Source organism: Emys orbicularis, chromosome 1, assembly GCF_028017835.1.
Source record: "Emys orbicularis isolate rEmyOrb1 chromosome 1, rEmyOrb1.hap1, whole genome shotgun sequence".
NCBI classification, from domain to species: domain Eukaryota; kingdom Metazoa; phylum Chordata; order Testudines; family Emydidae; genus Emys; species Emys orbicularis.
In genome coordinates, this window is record NC_088683.1 from 368,642,470 (window position 1) to 368,664,000 (window position 21,531).

Consider the following 21,531-nt stretch of genomic DNA (forward strand, 5'->3'; position numbering starts at 1 on the left):
GCTGCCTGAGATTTGGGGGGCCCCCATTTGGAGACTCGTAGGACTTAATTTTCAGAGGATCTCCAGGACCCAAAGACTTTTGCAGAAGATGACTAACTGCTTTGTGCCTCAGTCTCCCCATCTGTAAAATCGGGCTCAGGCCCACATTGCAATGGGTTTGTGAGTCTTAATCCACCCGTGTTTGTATTCTAGACTGACAGCCTTGGGTGGAGAAAGGCAAAGCATTATTTTCAAGGTGGTTTACATAACTCTGCCCCTCCCCACTTATCTGCCTAGATGCGACAGTGAGGGGCATTTTATAAACAGCCTCACTATGCGCAGTGACCTGCCCAAGCACATCAGGAGTTAGTTCCTAGCGCTCAGTACCATGCTCAGAATCTGGAGTTGTTCACTCTGTTCCATTAGGTGTCTAGTTCCTTTGAGGTATTGAGTACGGACCCAGCCCCTCTGCTTTGTGGGTGGTGATTATTAAAGATGGGCCTGAAACAGAACCTCAGACCGAACCCCCCTGTGGTAGCAGAGGATGCAGAGTTGGGTCTTAGCCTCGCCAGCCACAGCTGTTCAAAAACCATGAGTCAGATGAGACCCCTCCCCAAATGACATTCAGGTTGACATTTCAAACGTTTTTTCCTCTGTCACCAAACCTACTCTAGGAAAAATGAAAGCTGAGAGTTGTGTGTTAGCACATGACGTCAGGAGCTGGGGCTTTAGCAGAGATCTGAGATACCTTGAGACTTGAGAGTACTGCGTTCTAGGTACCAGATCTGGGGAGCACTACTTTGGGGGACAGCCTTTGACACTGACTTACCGTGAGGCTTTGACCAAATCACTTAGCCCAAAGTGCTCAAAGCTGAGTGGCTAAAGTTAGGCACCGACATTGTATTTAGTCACCTAAATGAGCAGCCTGATTTTCAGAGACACTGAGCTCCCGTCTACTTCAGGGGGAGCTGCAAACGCTCAGCACCGCTCAGGCCATTTATCACTGTGGATTTAGCTCTCTAACCGTTGGCTTTAAACTGGATGCTCCTGCAAAATACCGGAGAGTGGATAGCAGAGAGACAAGGTGGGGGAGGTATTATCTTTTATTGGACCATCCTCTGTAGGTGAAAGAGACACGATTTCGAGTATCAGGGGGTAACCGGGTTAGTCTGTATCCACAAAAACAACAAGGAGTCCGGTGGCACCTTAAAGACTAACAGATTTATTTGGGCATAAGCTTTCATGGGTAAAACCCACTCCTTCAGATGCATGGAGTGAAAGTTAAAGATGCAGGCATTCTATACTGACACATGAAGAGAAGGGAGTTACCTCACAAGTGGAGAGCCAGTGTTGACAGGGCCAATTCGATCAGGGTGGATGTAGTCCACTCCCAATAATAGATGAGGAGGTGTCAATACCAGGAGAGGCAAAGCTGCTTCTGTAATGAGCTCTTAGTCTGGTCTGAGTAGCTTGAAAGCTCGTGTCTTCCATCAGCACAAATTGGTCCAATAAAAAAATATCACCTCCCCCACCTTGTCTCTAATATGCTGGGATGGACCAGGCTACACCAACACAGCAAACAGAGATTGGCTCGATCATAGATGTGGGGTCAGGTCTGACCTATCCCATCCCCTAGGGAGCAGTGATACACTTGATCATATGTCAAATCTGTAACCTAAGCAACAGCCTCACTTGGAGTCTTTACTCTGGCCTTTCCCTTGCCTGCCCTGCAGCCTCTCTATGATATACCTCCCTGCCTCCCAGTGGTCCAGAGGATAAAATCTGTTCATGAGTGTAAGAAGCCCAGGTACTAAGGTATTGAGGGCCAGGGACCATTATGATGATCTGCCATGGCCTCTGGCATAGCATAGGACAGAGATGTTCACCCAGTAATTTCTGCATCTAGTCTGTAACTTCTGAGTCCGAGCAGAGCTCTCAGAAAGGGATCCAGTCTTGATTTCAAGACTTCAGGTGAGGGAAAATCCAGTGCCTCCCTTGGTAAATTGTTCCCATGGTTAATTACCCCCATTGTTAAAATTTGGGCTAGTTATACCTGTGTCTGCTAGATTAAAGAGCCTTCTGCTGGCAGAAATCTCTTCCCTGTAGACCATGATTAAGTCACCTCATAAACTTCTCTTGGATCAACTCCGTAGATTGAGCTTCTTAAGTCTGTAGCTATATGGCAGGTTTTTCAGACCTTGAAGCATTCTTGCAGCTCTTTTCTGAACAGTTTTCAGTTTTTCAACATCTTTTTTGGAAGTGTGGACAGCAGAACTGGACACGGTATCCGGTAATGATCTCATTAGTGCGATCTCCCTACTCCCCCTAGATATTCCCCGGCCCCTGCTAAATGGTTCCTGACAAGGGGTCGGCCATCCCCGCAGCGAGCTAGGCCTATCCCCTCCATCCCTTTTCTTGGGACAGGCTCAGCCTGCATGCCCAGCTTCCCGCTGTCCAAGCCTGCCCGTAGCTAACGTAAGGGCAGTCTCAGTACACGTGACCTGGGCGCTCACATGAAAAACAGACTCCTGGTCTGTGGGGGATGGGACAGGAGCGGTGCTAGCCCTCAGGCGGCTCCTTCCCCTTGAAAAGCGCACAGAGTGGGAAATGTGCTGGCAATGGCAGGGTGGCTGTTTGCTGCTTTGTCTTGGCGAGCAGCGGGGCTCCGGCCAGTCGTCTGTCACTGTGCAGTTCTGACCTCTGAACCCCAAAGCCAAGGGGCAGCTCATTGCTCCAGGGAATTGCCTGGGAGGTTTCCTTGACCAGGCAAAAAGGCCTGGTGCAGCTCCTACTCTGTAGTTATGCGCAGACGTAGAGCACAGGCAGCAACCGTGCAAGTTCCCGTCATGCTGACCAACCAACGTGCCACAATCCGGACCTGGAGAGACCTCATCCCCTGGCTGATCCAATCTCTTTGGTCTCTCTGCAGAGACTGGGAAATAGAGATGGGGAAGTGGTCAATTTGGTGGTGTGGACGCCGTTCCCTACAAAATGGACTGTGATCTCCACTTGTTTTCATGTGAGCCGCAAGACAGCCATCTGAGAATGGCAGTGGTTGGATCCAAACGCTGACCAAGCCGTCAAAGGCAACGTACCCTGTTCCCAGCCCCCAAAGCCACCTAGTGCTCCAAGCAAACGTGTGGGTTACCCTTTTACGAATCGGCTTGTTTTTCACTCCCATAAGGATTTAGCATGGGGGGAACAAGTACACAGAGGCTGGCCAGCAGGATGTGAATGTGACCCAGGATATTGTGGCCCCCAAAGAGGTGTGTGAAAAATGAGAAAAAGGCCAATGTATAGAACAATTAGCATGAAACAGATGTGGGAGCCGCAGGTGCTGAGAGCCATGAGCCGGCCGTCCATGGACGGCAGCTGGAAGACGGCCCTGAGGATCAGAGCATAGGACACAGTGATAAATGCAACATCTAGCCCTGTTGACAACAGGGCAACTGTTAAGCCATAGACAACGTTGGCTTTTATGCTGGCACAGGCCAAGCGGCCTATGTCCATGTGCTCACAGTAAGAGTGATGGATAACGCAGTGCGGCAGCCTCTGAAGCAGCAAGACGAATGGGAGAACTATATAGAGACTTCTAATTAGAGCTGCCGGCTCTAGTCTCCATATTGCCGAGTGCGTTAATACAGCTGCATGTCTCAAGAGGTTGCAGATGGCAACGTACCGATCAAACGCCATCACCAGCAGTATTGCGAACTCTGCAAAAAAGATTAAATGAATAAAGAACATCTGGGTAAGGCAGGAGCCAAAGGAAATTTCCCCGGCCCTGAATCCGAATATACCAGCATCTTGGGGATGGGGGTGGTAGATAATAGCAGATAGGCCACCGCTAATGTGGAAAGGAAGAGGCACATGGGCTCACGGAGGCTTTGCTCTGCTACTATGATAAATAATAGACTAGAGTTCCCTAGCAGTGCAATAATGTACATGGAGCAGAAGGAGATGGAGATCCAGACGTGCAACTCCTGCGTGCCAGGGATACCGACTAGGGTGAATGTTACAGCACTGGAGTCTGTGATTGACAGCTGCCATGCTGGCCTTTGATCTTCTATTTAGTGTCTGGTAACTAAAAGGGAAAAACAGCATCAGTGAACGTGTTAAAATGAGCTGGAACTTACAGCATACCTTGGAATGAAATCCTGGCACTGGTGAAGTCTCTAGGAGCTTTGCCGTTCACTTCAGCAGAGCCAGAATCTCACCCCCGCAGCATGGGTCAGACCAGACTGCAGTAGCCGCACCCATCCCAGGATGGCAATATCTATGTTCCTAAGAGTCACCGGTAATTATAGAGACACACATTTGTTCTCCTGTGTGTTGTCACTGTTTGAAACGGGACCCACAAGGGAGCACAATGAACAAACATTGTGGGAGAGGGAAGATGAGGGTAATGGTGATATGATCAGAGGGTTGCACACTCAAGGTAACGACACACACACAGACACACACACACAGACATCAGTATAATTACTTTGAGTTTACACAGCTGTAAACGAGACAGGAATGTGGCTTACTAGTTGTTGGGGCTACAGATGAAACTTCAGATCTAAGCCTAAATTTTGAACCTAGATGTGGATGAATTTGGATTTGGCTCATTATTGAGAGGTTCAAGCTGCAAACACGGAATCCAAAGCTGGGGAAGTTCTGAGCAGGGCCTGGTGTTTGAACGCCAAAGCGCAGAAGGATAAACAGGCTCAGCGGTTAAGGCTCACCTTTTCAAAAGGGGACTCTGATTTTGGATGCCTGTCTCCAGAAGCCTCCAGCTCTTCACTGCCTGTTCCATACTTCCCAACAGTCCCAGGGTGTCACAGGGCTGGCTTGATTTGACCCCCAAAACCACCTCTCCTGGCTGAGATAGAACATTTCCTGCATTCAGGGCTGCCTAGAGTGTGTGTGGGGGGGAAGTGGTGTTGCAATCAGGGGCATGGGGGTCACAGCGCCTCGCTCCCCCCTTAGGTTTGGCCAGCTGCCCCTCTGTTTCCATCTGCAGAGGGGCAGATGGGCCAAACCTAAGCGGTGCTGTGACCCTTGTGTGCCAGGTTGCAACGCCCATCCCACTTTAGCCACTTGGAATATTGGGAGGCATGCTGCTCTGGTGTGTGGCATTAGGGGCCTACGTTTAGGCCCAAATTTTCAAATTTGGGCGCCTACAGTTGGGTATCCAAAAATCAAGGCAGTGCCTATTAGAGACTTAAAGCTATTGGCCTGAGATCACTTGGGAAGTCTGAGAGAGTCAGACACATAGTCCAGAAACTCCTCCTTCCCCAGGCTCCTGCCCAGCCGGGGATGAGGAATCTTTGCCTGTGATCCGGGTGAGGATCACATTCAGGGCCGGATTTAGGGGCAGGCGACTGCCTGGGGTGCCAGGCTTGAGGGGCACCTAGCTCGGGGTGCTGTTTTTGTTGTTAGCGACAAAAGGGAAAATAGAATGTGTGAAGGAAAATGTTTCAGGTATTCCCCATGTGGATTCATTTTTCACTAACCTTCTAGAATGTTCTGGACCTTTCTAGAATCTCTTGGAACCTTCCAGACTTTCTGAGAACTACATTTTCCTGGAACCTCCTAGAACGTGGTTTGCCAGGCCCTGGTGGGTAGATAAGGGGCAGGGCTGGGCCAGTCAGTCAGTCAGTGAGATAGAAGAACAAAGTGAAGTGAGAGTCCAGCTACGATATTGTGAACCTCATTTTATTGTGTAATTGTGAAAGTGTACCTGTGTTCTAAGACTTGAAGCGTGTAAGCAGTGCCTAATAAAGAACATATTTAATGAGATTGCTCATTCTTTTTTCACTTGAAAATGCCATTGTCCAGTCGTTGGATCTGTCTGACGATGTGCTTCAGTTCCCGAGGGCAAAGGCGAGAAAAACGACCTTTTGAACTAAAGGACGAGGGTTAACATTCTACAGCTGTCACTGACTGTAACACTATTTAAAAAAATGGATTTGCTTACATATGGCATGAATAAATACAGATTTACAGATCTTAGTGTGCAAATTTATAGTCTTAATCATGCATGCAAATAGTGCATCAACGTTGTGAAATGAGCTACAAATGCATTAAAAATAAGGTATTCAAAAGTTTAACAAATGAAGAGGGGGGCCAAAGATGCTCCTTGCCTGGGGTGCCATTTGGTCTAGGACCAGCCCTGTTCACCTTAACTGGGGCTGAGACATGGGGATATTTATACTGCTGCCCTGGGAATACCAGAGTGGGAGCTCAGAGCCAGCAGGGATCCCCAGGGACCTGCTCTGCCTCTATCTCATCCAGACTCAAATGTTAGCAAAGAGCGAGCCATCAGTGAGCCCCCTCACTGCTGAGGAACTCATTCCCTGCCACCCATTGCCCTCTGTTAGCCTAGGTTATTTTAGGGGATTTAGCTGAGGGGCTGTGTGAGTACTGGGGTCGGGAACGACCCTGCACTGTATAATTCTGAACCCATAACTCCAACCGCACAGGCCTCCTCAACCAGAACGGGAATGCCTCCATTTTCAAAGTACCAGACTATGCTGGAAGTACCGGACTACGCTGGCAAGGCATCTCCCCAGCTTCCAAGCCTACACCACCTCACCCAGTCTCCTTCCCCTGGGTTCACTGGCCAAGAATAAGCAAATCAAACACACGAGCTCGCCCTTTGAACTGTGAGGGGAAGGCGAGCCCAGGAGAAGGGGCTAGGCGGGTGAAGGCCGAAGTATGGCCTACTGACAAGGCAAGGACATGGGTTTGTTTTGAGTGCCGAGAGACCAGACATATAAAAAGGCACTGCCCTCTCAAGAAACCAGTGCTCGTCACTTCATAGAGATGTAGGGCTGGAAGGGACCTCGCGAGGCAGGAACAAGTAAACCTAGACCATCCCTGACAGGTGTTTGTCCAGCCTGGTCTTAAAAACCTCCAGTAATGGGGATTCCACAACCTCCCTAGTAACTGTTCCAGAGCTTAACTACCCAGAGAGTTAGAAAGTTTTTCGTAATATGAAACCTAAAACTCAGATTAAGCCCACTGCTTCTTCTCCTACCTTCAGTGGACATGGAGAACAATTGAACACCGTCCTCTTTATAACAGCCCTTCACAGATTTGAAGACTTTTATCAGGCCACCCCTCAGTCTTCTCTTCAGACATAGTGCCATGGACCTGGGTGTGCAATGAAACATCCCGGGAGCTGATAATGTCTATTTTGCTACAGAGGGCAGGTCTACGCTTACTTCCTGGTCTGGCCGTAAGCAATCGATCTTCTGGGATCGATCCCGGAAGTGCTCGCCGTCGACGCTGGTACTCCAGCTTGGCAAGAGGAGTACACAGCATCGATGGGGGAGCCTGCCTGCCGCGTCTGGACCCGCGGTAAGTTCAAACTAAGGTACTTTGAATTCAGCTATGTTAATAACGTAGCTGAATTTGCGTACCTTAGTTCGAAGTGGGGGGTTAGTGTGGACCAGGCCAGAGAGTTAAAGTGTTAACTTCCATTTCTCGGTGCCAAGGGACCCTCTCCTTACAGTGCGGAAGAAGCCAAACTAGTAAGTTTCCTTGCTCAGCTAGCAGCCCAGCGGGGGCACTCAGCACCATTTCCACTTCTGCGAGAACATGCAGCCCACTTGTTTCCGAATCTCCTTGGTTTTCATCCCGTAAACAATGGGGTTTAGCACGGGGGGGATGAGCACGTAAAGATCGGCCAGCAGGATGTGAATGTGACGGGGGACATGACGGCCAAAGCGGTGGGTTAGGAGAGTGAAAAATGCTGGGGTATAAAACAAGGTGATGATACAGACGTGGGAGCCACAGGTGCTAAAAGCCTTGAGCCGGGCATCTTTGGTGGGGAGCCTGAAGACAGCCCTGAGGATCAGCGCATAAGACACCCCAATAAATACAACGTCTAGTATAACGGTTACAATCGGCACTGCAAAGCCATACCAGATATTGACGGTTATGTCTGCACAGGCCAGGCTGGCCACCCCTATGTGCTCGCAGTATGAGTGCGGTAGGACGTTGCTTCCACAGAAGGGCAGCCATTGGAGCAGAAAGACATCGGGGACAATTATACAAAAGCTTCTGATGACTATGGTCGTGGCGATTTTCCCAATCTTCGCATTGGTGAGGATAGTCGTGTATCTCAGGGGGTAGCAGATGGCTACGTACCGATCAAACGCCATGGCCAGCAGGATTGCTGACTCAGCAACAAACCCAAAGTGAACAAAGAACACCTGGATGAGGCAGGACTCGAAAGCAATTTCCCTGGCCCTAAACCAGAAGATGGCCAGCATTTTAGGCACTGTAGAAGTAGATAATATTAAATCGCTGACTGCCAACATGGAGAGGAAAAGGTACATGGGCTCCTGGAGGCTGCGCTCTGTTGCAATAAGGAATATTAGAACACAGTTCCCTAAAAGAGCAACAGTGTACATCAAACAGAAGGGGATGGCGATCCAGGTGTGCCAGTCCTCCAGGCCCGGGATGCCGAGGAGGATGAACGTGAGATGACTGAATTTTGTGCTGTTGACAGCAGACATGATGAGGTGTGGGCTCTGCTTGGATGCTAGGCAAAGCTGGAAAGAAAGACAAGGTCATTACTTGGGGGGTATCGCCCCTTTCACGCTCACTTCTCACTAACCTTCTAGAGCGAAATTCACCCCCTGCCGAGAGCTTGCACAAGGCCCAGGTCCCTCTCGGCCACCAGAAACAGGTTCTTTTCAGGAAATAGTGCCAATATTCACATAACGTGAACTTGAAATGTGCTTTCTTTGAATGCAATACAAACCTGAGTCTAAGAGCTACATTCAGACCAGTAAAGAACAGAAACGTACCATGTGACAGTGACTGGTCAGGAAGCTCAGATGTCAGATAGGAACACCTGCAAACCCACTGTAAAGAAGCCACAGCACAAGCATTATTGGGCGGATAATTTCAGATAACTTATGCATGAATGCAAATCTCAGTCAGCTCTAGGACGATGCACGGTTCCTACTTTATATTTTCCCATTGATTGATGCTGAATGCAACAGTCAACTACTGAACAACTAAATACAACGGCAACTCAAATGTTAGTCACTGCAGAAGGGATTACTAATGGATTCATAGATTCTACAGCCACAGGGGACCACCGTGATCATCACATCTGACCTCTTGTATAACATAGCCCAATGAACTGCCCTGAATCAATTCCTGTTTGACGAAGAGCAGATCTTTCTAAACGCCTCCACTCTCAATTTAAAGATTGTCAGGGATGGAGAATCCACCGCAACTTGTGGTCACTTGTTCCAAGAGCTAATCACCCTCACTGCTGAGAAGTTGTGCCTTATTTCTAGTCTGAATTTGTTTAGCTGCACCTTCCAGCCACTGAATCGTGTTAGACATTTGTGGACTGAAGAGCCCTCTGCTCTCAGATTTCTGGTCCCCGTCTCGGTACTCATAAACTGTGATCGTATCACCCCTTCACCTTCTCTTCGTTAAACTAAGCGGACTGAGCTCCTTGAGTCTATCACTACAAGGCAGCTTTTCCAATCATTTAATCATTCCCATGGCTCTTCTCTGCCCCCTCTCCAGTTCATCAACATCCTTCTTGAATTGAGGACACCAGAACTGGGCAGAGGATTCCAGCAGGGGTCACCCCAGTGCCAAATACAAAGGTCATATAATCTCCCTACTCGTACTGATAGTCCCCTGTTCATACGTCCAAGAATCACATTAGCCCCATTTGACCCCCACACGGCACTGGGAGCTCATGTTCAGCTGATTATCCACCAGGACCCCCAAGTCCTTTTCAGATCCCTCGACCCGTGGTCTCCATGCAGCGCTCCCCTTGATATCAATGGCAGATCCATTGGGCTAACTCTACACCCCAGCCAATGGACCAGAGTTAACAATGAAATTCAGCCCTCTCCACAGAACGTATTTGCCATCGCCTGGTATAGGGAGTCTGCAGGAAAGTTCTAATCCTCATCTTTAATCAATCAGTCAATAGGTCTAGGAAATAACCAAGTATTGAAAGAGATGAAACCTCACGCTTCACATTTAAATCAATTGCCAACTATTACCGGTCAGGATGATCCCTGAAGAAGTGTCATGTTATCCCACATCTGCCAGTTCTGGAGTTTCTTGCCCCTTCCCTGCAGCACCTGGTGCAGCTCACTGTTGGAGGGGGACGCTGGACGAGACAGACCCTGGTCTGACCCAGTCTGGCAATGCCTCTGTTCCTACCTTTGTAGTAGCTGCACTTTGTTCTTTGGTGCTTTTAATTAGTCCGGCCCAAAATAGCAGATTGTTTGTCAGTGAAAGCGTTCTGGAGTCACAGTCTAAGCCCAGCTTGGAGATGCCCAGAAGACTCTTCAGGGTAACGGGGAGCAGGAGACTCGGGTACTAATGACACCCCACACCGTTCCCTGGGCCCGTTAGAATGTCTGCCGGGTCAGGAAATGGCCGTGTGTCCCAGGCAGAGATTTAACATTATAAACCCTGCCTGGGCGATGGGCGTCTCCCTGTCTGTGAGCCTGGAAGCTGCATCTCTTGGGGGCATTTTCTCCTGGCTGCCTATGCCCTGCCTCTCACCCTATTCCATCACACTGCTTAAATGACAAAGGGCTCCTTCAGAAATGTGTCCAGCTGTCACAGGGGGCCAGATCCCCAGCTGGTGGAATCCGCACGGCCCTATCAAAGGCAATGCAGCTACGTCAGGTGACACCGGCTGATGAGCTGGCCCTTTGTTATCTGAGGCTTACAGACTTAGGTAAAAACTGGTGTTGTTGCAACCAACCTTGGGAGAATGTCAAGGGTCAGCTTGTGATCCAGGGTAACTGGGATGTTGCACGAAGGCAGCCCCATGTAATATCCCATTGCAGTAGTTACACACAGTTTTTCCATATGATCCACGGGGAAGACAAAGCACACTTCAGCCTTGCACGCATGATTTGCAGAGTGGAGAATTCAGCTGCTCTGTTAGAATTGCACATTCCCTGAAAATAGAAAATGAAAAAATAGTTTCTATCTCCCTGTCTTTCTGTCCCTCCACCCACCATCTTTGGTGTTTCAAGGCACTGTCACCTCAGTATCTAAAGCCCTGAAGTTCATGATTATTTTCTACCTGAATCATTTGGAAGCTTCGTATAAAGAAATGCTAGTGATTCTGGCCTGCTCTCCTCTGAGCTATTGGGATGGGAAGGGAAATCTAGACACCCCTCCCCTCCCTGAATGGGACAGGAATGATCTGTAATAACAGCGCTTAGCAGATCTTAGCAGCATCAGCCCCACGGGGAGGTGCAGCAGGTATTATCTCTTCCTTGCACACTGGAAAAATGAACATAGGTGTTGACCTTACAGGGACTCCTCCTGTGGAATGTCTTTGCAGGATCCGGGCCAGGGAGAGGCCAGGTGATGGGACAAGAACTGGGAATGCCTATTTTCTGTTCCTGGGCCTGCTGCGCGCCAGCAGCAATACCCGATGAGAATACTGCAGCTGTTTGCAAGCATGAAATACATTCTGCATTCGAGTCTATATTTTCTGTCTTTTCTTTGATTGTGGGCTCGATCCTGCAAGATCCTATGTGCCCTCAGCTCCCATTGAAACCAGTGGATGCTGAAGGTGCCCTTGGCCTGGGTCCTTGGCGTGCTAATGTTCCCACTGATGATACGCAACGGGCGACTTTCTAAAGAGAGGGATGCACAGTAATGGAGCCCTGCCCCGATCCCAAACGACTCACCAAGCTCCTGCTCCAGCCGGGGCTGAGGAATCTCTGCCTGTGAGCCGGGTGCAGAGCTCCAGGCAGTGTGAACCGCACTGACCAGGGCTGAGACACAGGGATATTTATACTGCCTCCCTGGGAATCCCGGCGGGGCTCTGAGCCACCAGGGAGCCCCAGGGACTCACCAGTTTCCGCATCAGCCTCATGCAGGTGTGATCTTTAAACAGGGGATTTCCCAGTGTTTGTATGAACGATATTCCTGCCGGCTTTCCCCATCGCCAGCCCAAACGCCCAGGCTCTGGCTGTTATTTCACACGGGGAGCAGGGGAGCACCTACAAGCCCTACCGGGGATCAGGGCGCTGCCGCACTGGGCTGGACACATACGGCGAGCGCAGCTCCTGCCCCAGAGAGCTCTCAACCTAACCAAAGGGTGGGAGCAAAGAAGTCACATTGCCCCCAGTTTGTAGGTGGGGAACGGAGCTCCAGGGACGCTAAGTGACTCACCCAAGGCCACACAGGGAGTCAGTGGCAGAACCAGGAACTGAATCCAGGGCTCCCAAGTCCCAGCCCAGAGCCGTAATCACAAGCCGATTCTTCCTCTCTGAGAGCGTGTCACAGGGTGCTCTGCTTGCCCCTAGGGGCGCCTCCTTCTGGCCATGTCTGGGGATTAGCTCTGCCAGGCCCACGCCCCTTCCTGCAGTTGCTCAGCGGACTGGGGCTGTGTAGACATTTGGCCTCTGTGAGTCCCTTTCCCCCCCAGGGGTCTCGGAGCTTGGGGTTCAGCTAGCCCAGACACAGCCCCACAGCGAGCCCCAGTCAGCCACAGGGGGCAGCCAGCTTTAAATGCTGTGTAGACCCACCCACCCACACCCTTCCCAGCAACTGGGACACAGCAGCTGCTCCCCTAGGTGGCTGTGCAGGCCAGTCCCTCCCTGCAGGAGATGCATGTCGGCTAGTGTGGTTTGGGGTATGTCTCTGTCAGTGCATCCGGGGGCAGTGCACTGGGGCTGGTCTGGCCTCTGCCACTGGGGTGGCCACTGCAACCCGCCCAGTCAGCGGGGCACATTAGGAGCCTGCCAGCAGCCAGGCATCGCTGTGCGCAAAGCCTGGCACTTCGCATTGGTGGGTGCCGCCCGGAGTCTGCAAAAAGTAAGTGGGTCTGATGGTGTCATAAACAGATAGTTAAGGGTTAATGCCTCTTTTACCTGTAAAGGGTTAAGAAGTTCACCTAGCCTAGCTGACACCTGACCAGAGGAACCAAGGGGGGGACAAGGTGGTTCAAAAGGAAGGAGGGCAGTTCCCTTTGTTTAGTTTCAGTTTTAAGTTTTGACCGGAGTGGGAAAGCTCCAGAATTCAGCCTCTTATCAAGTAGTGAGTATTAGTGAAGGAAATAAATAGGTTTATGTTTATTTTCTTTGTAACTTGTCTTGGGCATTAGGGAATAATCAGATTGGGTATTTTTTGTGTAACTAAGTTTTTGCCCAGGGGGACATCCTCTGTGTTTGGAATCTGTTGTCTGTGAGAGTAGCTGGTATGCTAATCTCTCCCAGAGGGTTTTCTTTTACCTTTCTTTTCTTTAATTAAAAGCCTTCTTTTTAAGAACCTGATTGATTTTTCCTTCTTTTAAGATCCAAGGGGGTTGGATCTGGGCTCACCAGGAATTGGTGGGGGAAAGGAGGGGGGATGGTTAAATTCTCCTTGCGTTAAGATCCAAGGGTTTGGATCGGTGTTCACCAGGAAATTGATGAAGAAGTCTCTCAAGGCTACCCAGGGAAAGGAGTTAGAACTTGGGAGTGGTGGCAGCAAAACCAGATCTAAGTTGGTAATTCAGTTCAGAGGTTCACATGCAGGTCCCCATTTCTGTACTCTAAAGTCCAGAGTGGGGGTGAAACCGATGACAGATGGTGCCAACACCAGGGGCAGCACAAAAGGGCCTGGCAACAGGGAACGCATAACTTCCCTAGCTCTGATGTTCCTGCACCAGAACAGCTAGTCCCTGGCTCTGGTAATCTCCCTCACGCCCATATACAGACCCTTTAGATTTCAAATAAAGGACAACTTGGAAATCATTGGCGAAAGTCTACTTTTAAGGGCACCCCCCGATGTTTGATTTGTGACACACACTCATATACAAAGAACCGATTGTATTACAGTGTCCCATCCTTTGCATGATTACTGGTGTTTACAAGACAATATTTATTGATTTGATGTGTAATGTGGAACACTGGGCCCCGAACAAAGGACAGGTGGTCACGCCGCGTGTGACATTGTAACATATTTCCTCTCCACCTGCTTTGGGACAAATCTGGGACACGGTACAGGTGAAGAAACTTGAAACGAAGAACACTAGAGAATCTCTTGGTTAGCAGGATGATAGAATAGGGAGGGGTCAGTTTCTGCAGACAGTGGCTGCAGCACTACGGAATCCCCTCCCAGGAGAGTTAGCTGAAGGCAAGAAAAATCAAGCCCCTGCAATAGTCTCTGTTAGGATATAGCTATTCAGGCCTGTCTGCGAAGGCCTATACTTTAAGAATGTAGGTGTATTCTGATCACGTAGCTAGTTATAGAGGTAGAAAAGAAAGAATCAAAATCACTGTCTGTCTGTGTCAGGGCCTTTTCTCACTGTGACAGTCTGAGGCCCTGTTCTTAGGCTAACGCCTTTGGCTAAGCAGCAGAGGCAGCCATAAGCTGGGAAGTGAACGGTCACACCCTCACATCCCAAACCAGTCACACTGAAATCAGGCAATCTGGGGCTGTTAGGAAGGTGATCGATCTATCAGCTCCAGAGAAAGGGAAGAGCCTAGAAGATGTATAAAGGAAACTTAGGGTACGTCTTCACTACCCATCGTATCGGCGGGTAGCAATCGATTTATCTGGGATCGGTATATCGCGTCTAGTTAAGACGCGATATATCGATCCCCGAACGCGCTCACCGTCGACTCCGGAACTCCACCAGAGCGAGCGGCAGTAGCGCAGTGACGGGGGAGCCGCGGCCAAAGATTCCGCGCCGTCTGGACCCCAGGTAATTCGATCCAAGATACTTTGACTTCAGCTGAAGTTGCGTATCTTGGATCGATCCCCCCCCCCAGTGTAGACCAGCCCTTAGTTTGGTAGCATCCTGCCTGGCAAGAACTCACTTATCAGTAGCTGGGATGTGAAATCCTCATTTCTGTATTGTTCTGTCACTGTAGTCTCCACATCCCTATTGCTTCTCCGTATAATCCAGGGGTCGGCAACCTTTCAGAAGTGGTGTGCCGAGTCTTCATTTATTCACTCTAATTTAAGGTTTCGCGTGCCAGTAATACATTTTAATGTTTTTAGAAGGCCTCTTTCTGTAAGTCTATAATATATAACTAATCTATTGTTATATATAAAGTAAATAAAGTTTTTAAAATGTTTAAGAAGCTTCATTTAAAATTAAATTAAAATGCAGAGCCCCCCGGACCGGTAGCCAGGACCCGGTCAGTGTGAGTGCCACTGAAAATCAGCTCGTGTGCCGCCTTTGGCACGCATGGTATAATCTAGGGAGGTGGTGGAATCTCCTTCCTTAGAGGCTTTTAAGGTCAGGTTTGACAAAGCCCTGGGCACAAGCAAATAACATGTGTTTTAATTGGGTCACATGTGAATGCAGACATCTAGGAACAAAGAATGTCGGCCGTACTTACAGGGTGGGGGATCCTATCTTGGGAAGAGGTGAGGCTTAAAAAGATTTGAGGGACATGGTGGATAATCAGCTGAACATGAGCTCCCAATGTAATGCTGTGGCCAAGAGGACCACTGTGAGCCTTGGATGCAAAAACAGGGGGATCTTGAGTAGGGGGAGAGAGGTTATATGTCCTTTGTATTTGGCTCTCAGGCGAGCACTGCTGGAATATTGTGTCCAGTTCTGGTGTCCGTAGTTCAAGGAGGATGTTGGTAAATTGGGAAGGTTTCAGAGAAGAGCCATGACAATGATTAAAGGATGAGAAAACCTGTCTTATAGTGATAGACTCAAGGCGCTCAATCGTTTTAGCCTAACAAAGAGAAGGTTAAGGGGTTGTGACGGGTTTCCCCTGTCCAGGGTGTCATCTGAAGTACTGGGGTCCCACTGAGTTCACCTGTTCCCCCCAGAATGGATTCCCTGACACCATCCTTCTGTGCCAGTCTCTCGCGCACACACTGGTAGGGACACACCCAGCTGCAGAAAGAAGCACAGACTCTGAGATCAGCTCTGTGTGGAAAGCTCAGGTAGGAGATTGCCCAGGACTCAAGTGCACCCTCCTTTGCAGTGTAAACCCCAAATTGTATTGTCTTGTGCTGCACAGAAACCTGTACAGCGTAAATTCATGAAATTCGCTCCCTCCCTCAATGTGGAGGAAGAGATGCACAGCTCCCCCCGCCACCGTTATGAATTACACAAACTGGGTTTAGAATAAACAAAACAAGTTTATTAAATACAAGGGGTAGATTTAAAGTGGTTATGAGGGATAGCAAACCGATCAAAGCAGATTAAAGAGCAAAATAAACAAACATGCAAACTAAGCCTAATGTACTAAAGAAACGGGTTACAAGTAGTAATTTCTCACCCTAACTGTTGTTTTAGGCAGCTTGCAGAGTTTCTTGAAGACAAACCGCTCTTACTTCCAGCTTAAAGTTCCAGCTTTTCACAGGCCGGATCCCTTTCTCAGCCTGGGTCCCAGTCCTTCTTCCCCAGATCAGTCTTAGGTGTTTTCAGCAGTCATTCTGGGCGGGGATTCAGTGAACAACCAGCGACCTTGATTAACTCACTCCCCAGGCTTAAATAGGATTTACATATCCTTTGTTTCCCAGTTTGATCCCCACCCCCCTTCAGTGGAAAAGTACCAGCAGTCCAAGATGGTATCCAGTATCAGGTGACATGATCACATGACCCTGCAGTGCCAAAGCAACGATGAAACAAGGTTTATTTGCAACGTCGACAGGAAGGACCTCCAGGAAGACGGGAGATCAGCATCTTTAAAGACCCATTGTCTTTCCTAATGGCCCATCCACGCTGATTGCATATTGTCTGGTGGGCGTTTCCCAGGTATAAACACAGTTGTAATTGTTAAATAGTCAATATTCCTAATTTCAGATACAGAAATGATACATGTATACAAATAGGATAATCATATTCAGTAAATCATAACCTTTCCAATGATACCTCACATGACCCATCTTGCATAAGACACATCTAAAAGTTATGCCATATTCATATCATAACAATATCGCTATGAAGAATATGGGATGTTATGCCACAGGGGTAACTTGATCAAAGTTGATAAGTACCTTCATGGGGAACGAAAATTGCTCTTCAGTCTACCAGATAAAGGTATAACACTATCCAATGGCTAGATGGGTAATAAGGCCTCACATTTTTAACAATGAGCGTGATTAACGATTGAAACAAGTTACCAAGGGCCATAGTGGATTAATTAGTTTGAGGACGTTCTCTGGCCTGTGCTGTGCAGGAGGTCAGACGAGATGATCCCAATGGTCCCTTCTGGTCTTGGAATCTGTGAATGAATAGGAATTACGTGGTCCCTAAGTTTTTCAGGGTATGTCTACACTTTGTTCTAAAACTCCCCTCTCCAGGTTTCAGAGCCCGAGCTCCAATCTGAGCTGCAATCTCTACACGACTACTTTTACTGCCATATTATGACCCTGTGTCTGTAGACCTGGGTGCTGAGACTTCCTGCCTCAGGGATTTTAGTTTTTTTTTTTTTTTAATATATAGACGAAGCCTGTGTAGGGCCATCGGTGCCCAGAGGTGAAATTCACCTGATCTGACTCTCAGTTAACCGGACAGTCATTGCCACTTGTTTTGTCTACAGGAAACACGTGTGAACTGGAACGGTGCCCCGCCCCATCATGGCCACGCTCAATCACACCAGATTCACTCTCGTAAGCTGCGCATTGCTGTCCAACTTGTGTTTAAAAACTTCCAATGATGGGGACTCCACAACCTGTCTTGGAAGCCTATTCCAGAGCTTCATTGTCCCTAAAATTAGAAAGTTTTTCCTAATATGTAATCCAGCTCTCCCTTGCTGCAGATTAAGACCATTAGTTCTTCTCCTACCTTCAGTGGACCTGTAGAACAATTTCTTCCCATCCTCTTTATAACAGCCTAGAGCATACTTGAAGAGTGTTCTCAGGTCTCTCCCCTCGGTCTTCTTTTCCCAAGACTAAACATGCCCAGTTTTTTAACCTTTCCTCAGAGATCAGCTTTTCCAAACCTTTGATCATTTTTGTTGCTCTCCTCTGGACTCTCCAATTTGTGCACATCCTTCCTGAATTGTGGTGCCCAGAACTGGATGCCGTACTCCAGCTGGGGCCTCACCAGTGCTGAGTAAAGCAGGACAGTTACCTCCTGTGTCCTACGTACTACACGCATCACATTGCTGACTCCTATTCAGTTTGTGATCCGCTATAACCCCCAGATCCTTTTCAGCCATATGACCACCTACACAGTTATTCCCCAGTCTGCGGTTGTGGATTTGATATTTCCTTCTCAAGTGTAGTACTTTGCACTTGTCTTTATTTAATTTCATTTTGTTGAATTCAGACCAATTGTCCAATTTGTCAAGGACATTTTGAATTTTAAACCTATCTTCCAAAGTGCTTGGAACTCCTCCCAGCTTGGTGTCATCTGCAAATTTTATAAGCCTACTCTCCACTCCATTATCCAAGTAATTAATGGAATTATTGAATAGTACCGGAACCAGGACTGACCCCTAGGGGACCCTAGGCCATTGATAATTACTCTTTGAGTAAGATCTTTCAACCAGTTGTGCAGTCACTTTATCGTAATTTCATCTGGACAGCATTTTCCTAGTTTGCTTAAGAGAATGTTGTGAGGAACTGTGTCAAAGCCTTACCAAAATTATATCCTGTCTCTTGATTCCCCCCCTTTTCACTAGGTCAGTAGCCCTATTAAAGTAGGAAATTAAGTTGTTTTGGCTTGTTTTGTTTTTGATAAGTCCATGCTGACTATCCCTTATAACCCTGTTATCCTTCAGGGGCTTACAAATCGATTGTTTAATAATTCGGTCCAGTATCTATCCAGGTACTGAAGTCAGGAAGATTGGTGTATAATTCCCTGGGGCCTCCTTATTCCACTTTTTAATGATAGGTGCTATGTTTGCCCTTCTCCAGTCTTCTAGGAACTGTCCTGTCCTCCAGGAATTGTCAAAGATAATTGCTAATGGCCCCCAAATTGCTTCTGCTACTTGCTTAAGATGAATTTCATCAGGCCCTGTTGACTTGATTACATCTAAAGCATCTAAATATTCTTTAACCTGTTCTTTCCCTATTTTGCTTGCATAACTTCCTCCTAGTTGAAATATTAATTGTGTTGAGTACCTGCTCATCATAAACGTTTTAAAGAAAGACTGAAGCAAAATAGGCGTTAAGCACCAAAGCTTTCTTGTTGTCATTAGTTTTGAGCTCTCCTTCCACGCTAAGTAGAGGACCTACCCTTCCCTTCATCTTTTCTTCCTACTGATGTATTTGAAGAACCTCTTCTTATTGCCTTTTTTGTTCCTTGCCAGAGGTAACTCATTTTGTGCCTTAGCCTTTCTGATTTGGTCCTGCTTTGAGCAGGGGATTGGACTAGATGACTTCCTGAGGTCTCTTCCAACCCTAATATTCTAGGATTCTATGATTTTGTCTCTACATAGGCCTGGTCTACACTACGACTTTAATTCGGATTTAGCTGCTTTAATTCGAATTAACGCTTGACCCGTCCACACAACGAAGCCATTTAATTCGAATTAAAGAGCCCTTTAATTCGATTTCTGTACTCCTCCTCGACGAGAGGAGTAGCGTCAAAATCGGTATTGTTAATCCGAATTAAGGTTAGTGTGGCCGCAATTCGATGTTATTGGCAATTAGATGTTATTGGCTACCCACAATGCAACGCTCTGGAAATCGATGCTACTACGGTAGCTTGGACGCACACCACCGAATTAATGGTGCCTAGTGTGGCCGAATACATTCGAATTTATAAAATCGGTTTCCTAAATTCGAATTATATAAATTCGGATTAATCCTGTAGTGTAGACATACCCATAGTTGTGCCATTCTTTTGTACTCCTCGTTATCAATTTGTCCATGTTCCCACTTTTTGTAGGAAAGCTTTTTGATTGTCAGGTCATTGAAGAGCTACTGATTGAGCCATATTGGCCTCTTGCTATTCTTTCTGTATTTCCTCTGCATTGGAATGGTTTACTGTTGTGCCTTTAACACTGTCTCCTTGTAAAGAATAAATAAGAATGTAAATAATAAACATTGCTAATAATAAATACAAAGGGTCATAACACTGGAATGGATCTCCTGGGTCATTGAGTCCAATCTCTTGCTATCACAGGCAGCCCTGTCATATCATCCCGTGGATACATTTATGAAGCTCCATCCAGAACCTCCCTCCTCCGATGACTAGAAGCCATCTTCTCATTCCCAGCCTCAGTTAACTCCTGGCCAGTTTATCCCCATTTGTTCTTGTGCCAACACTGTCCTTTAGCATCAATAGCTCTTCTCCCTCCCGGGTGTTTACCTCGAGATGTATTTATAAAGCAGTCCAATCCCCGCCCAGCCTGACTTTCGCAGGGCTAACCAAGCCAAGCTCCTTTAGCCTCCCCTCCAAAGCCAGGCCCTCCACTGCCCTGACCGCCCTAGCAGCCCTTCTCTCCACCTATTCCAGCCTGGATTCTATATTTTTGTTTAAACAATTCTCATATGGGGAAGAAAAAAAACTATAGGCAACACACATGCAAATCAAAATACCATTGGAAATCTGACTTAAATAGTGCGAGGCCCTTCCCACCTGTAAAATGGTTTGAAGTGTGGTTCTGCTCAGAAAACGTGGTTCAAAGCAAAAAGGCATCTTTTAAAAATTGGAAAGCAAATCCTACTGAGAAAAATAGAAAGGAGAATAAATACTGGCAAGATCTGGGTAAGGGGGATACGATAGAGAGCTATAAAAGCATAAATGGTGCGGAGAAAAAGAATAAGGAAGTGTTATTTACTCCTTCCCATAATACAAGCACAGGGTGTAACGATGATGCCTGTGGTGGGACACAACTGAGAGTATCAATTCAGGACAAATTGCTTAGAGCAGGGCAGTTACAGCCCAAGGCTGGCTGGGGTTCCATTATTATTAAGGCACATCAAACCAGCCAAACAGAGAGGACTTCATTCATTCTTGATTTAGTTGGGAATTGGTCCTGCTTTGAGCAGGGGGTTGGACTAGATGACCTCCTGAGGTCCCTTCCAACCCTGATATTCTATGATTCTATGATTCTATGAATCTTACGTCACCGGCTAACCATAAGTCATACAGGCAATTTCCTTAGACATTCCAATTTCCCAGTATCACCAACAGTGCCACACGTTATGGCGTATATGGTTATGAAAACCAATAACCCAGTAAAAGAAAAAAAGTTCTTTCAATCCCAAAGGACCAAGCCCCAGATCCAGGTCAATATACAAGTCAGATCTTACCCACAAATCACGCTGTTGCCAATCCTTTAGAATCTAAAATCTAAAGGCTTATTTATAAAAAGAAAGTAATATAGATGAGAGCTAGAATTGGTTAAATGGAATCAATGACATACAGCAATGGCAAAGTTCTTGGTTTAGGCTTGTAGCAGTGATGAAATAAACTGCAGGTTCAAATCAGATCTCTGGAGCACAGCCACAGCTGCGATGGGTCATTCAGTCCTTTGTTCAGAGCTTCAGTTTGCAGCAAGGTTCCTCCAGAAGTAAGAAGCAGGACTGAAGACAAAATGGAGGGGTTTCCAGGGCCTTTTATATTCTCTGCCCTGTGGAAGGACCTCTTTGTTCTTACTGTGGAAAAACACTGCAGCAAGATGGCGTTTGGAG

At 47.6% G+C, this 21,531-nt stretch overlaps 2 protein-coding genes and 1 pseudogene across 2 annotated transcripts in view; 1 reads left to right on the forward strand and 2 right to left on the reverse strand.

Moving 5' to 3' along the window:
* Window positions 1-21,531, forward strand: part of LOC135873700 (olfactory receptor 52Z1P-like) — a 68,296-nt gene that overhangs the window by 20,063 nt on the left and 26,702 nt on the right. Inside the window, exon 2 of the mRNA XM_065398341.1 lies at window positions 1,782-1,794. Coding sequence (XP_065254413.1) covers window positions 1,782-1,794 — 13 coding nt within the window. The remainder of the gene's footprint in view (window positions 1-1,781; window positions 1,795-21,531) is intronic.
* On the reverse strand, window positions 3,132-7,112 carry LOC135892035 (olfactory receptor 52Z1P-like; annotated as a pseudogene).
* On the reverse strand, window positions 7,536-8,486 carry LOC135895458 (olfactory receptor 52B2-like). Its single transcript, XM_065423570.1, has one exon. It carries the CDS (start codon window positions 8,484-8,486, stop codon window positions 7,536-7,538), a length of 951 nt encoding a protein of 316 aa, XP_065279642.1.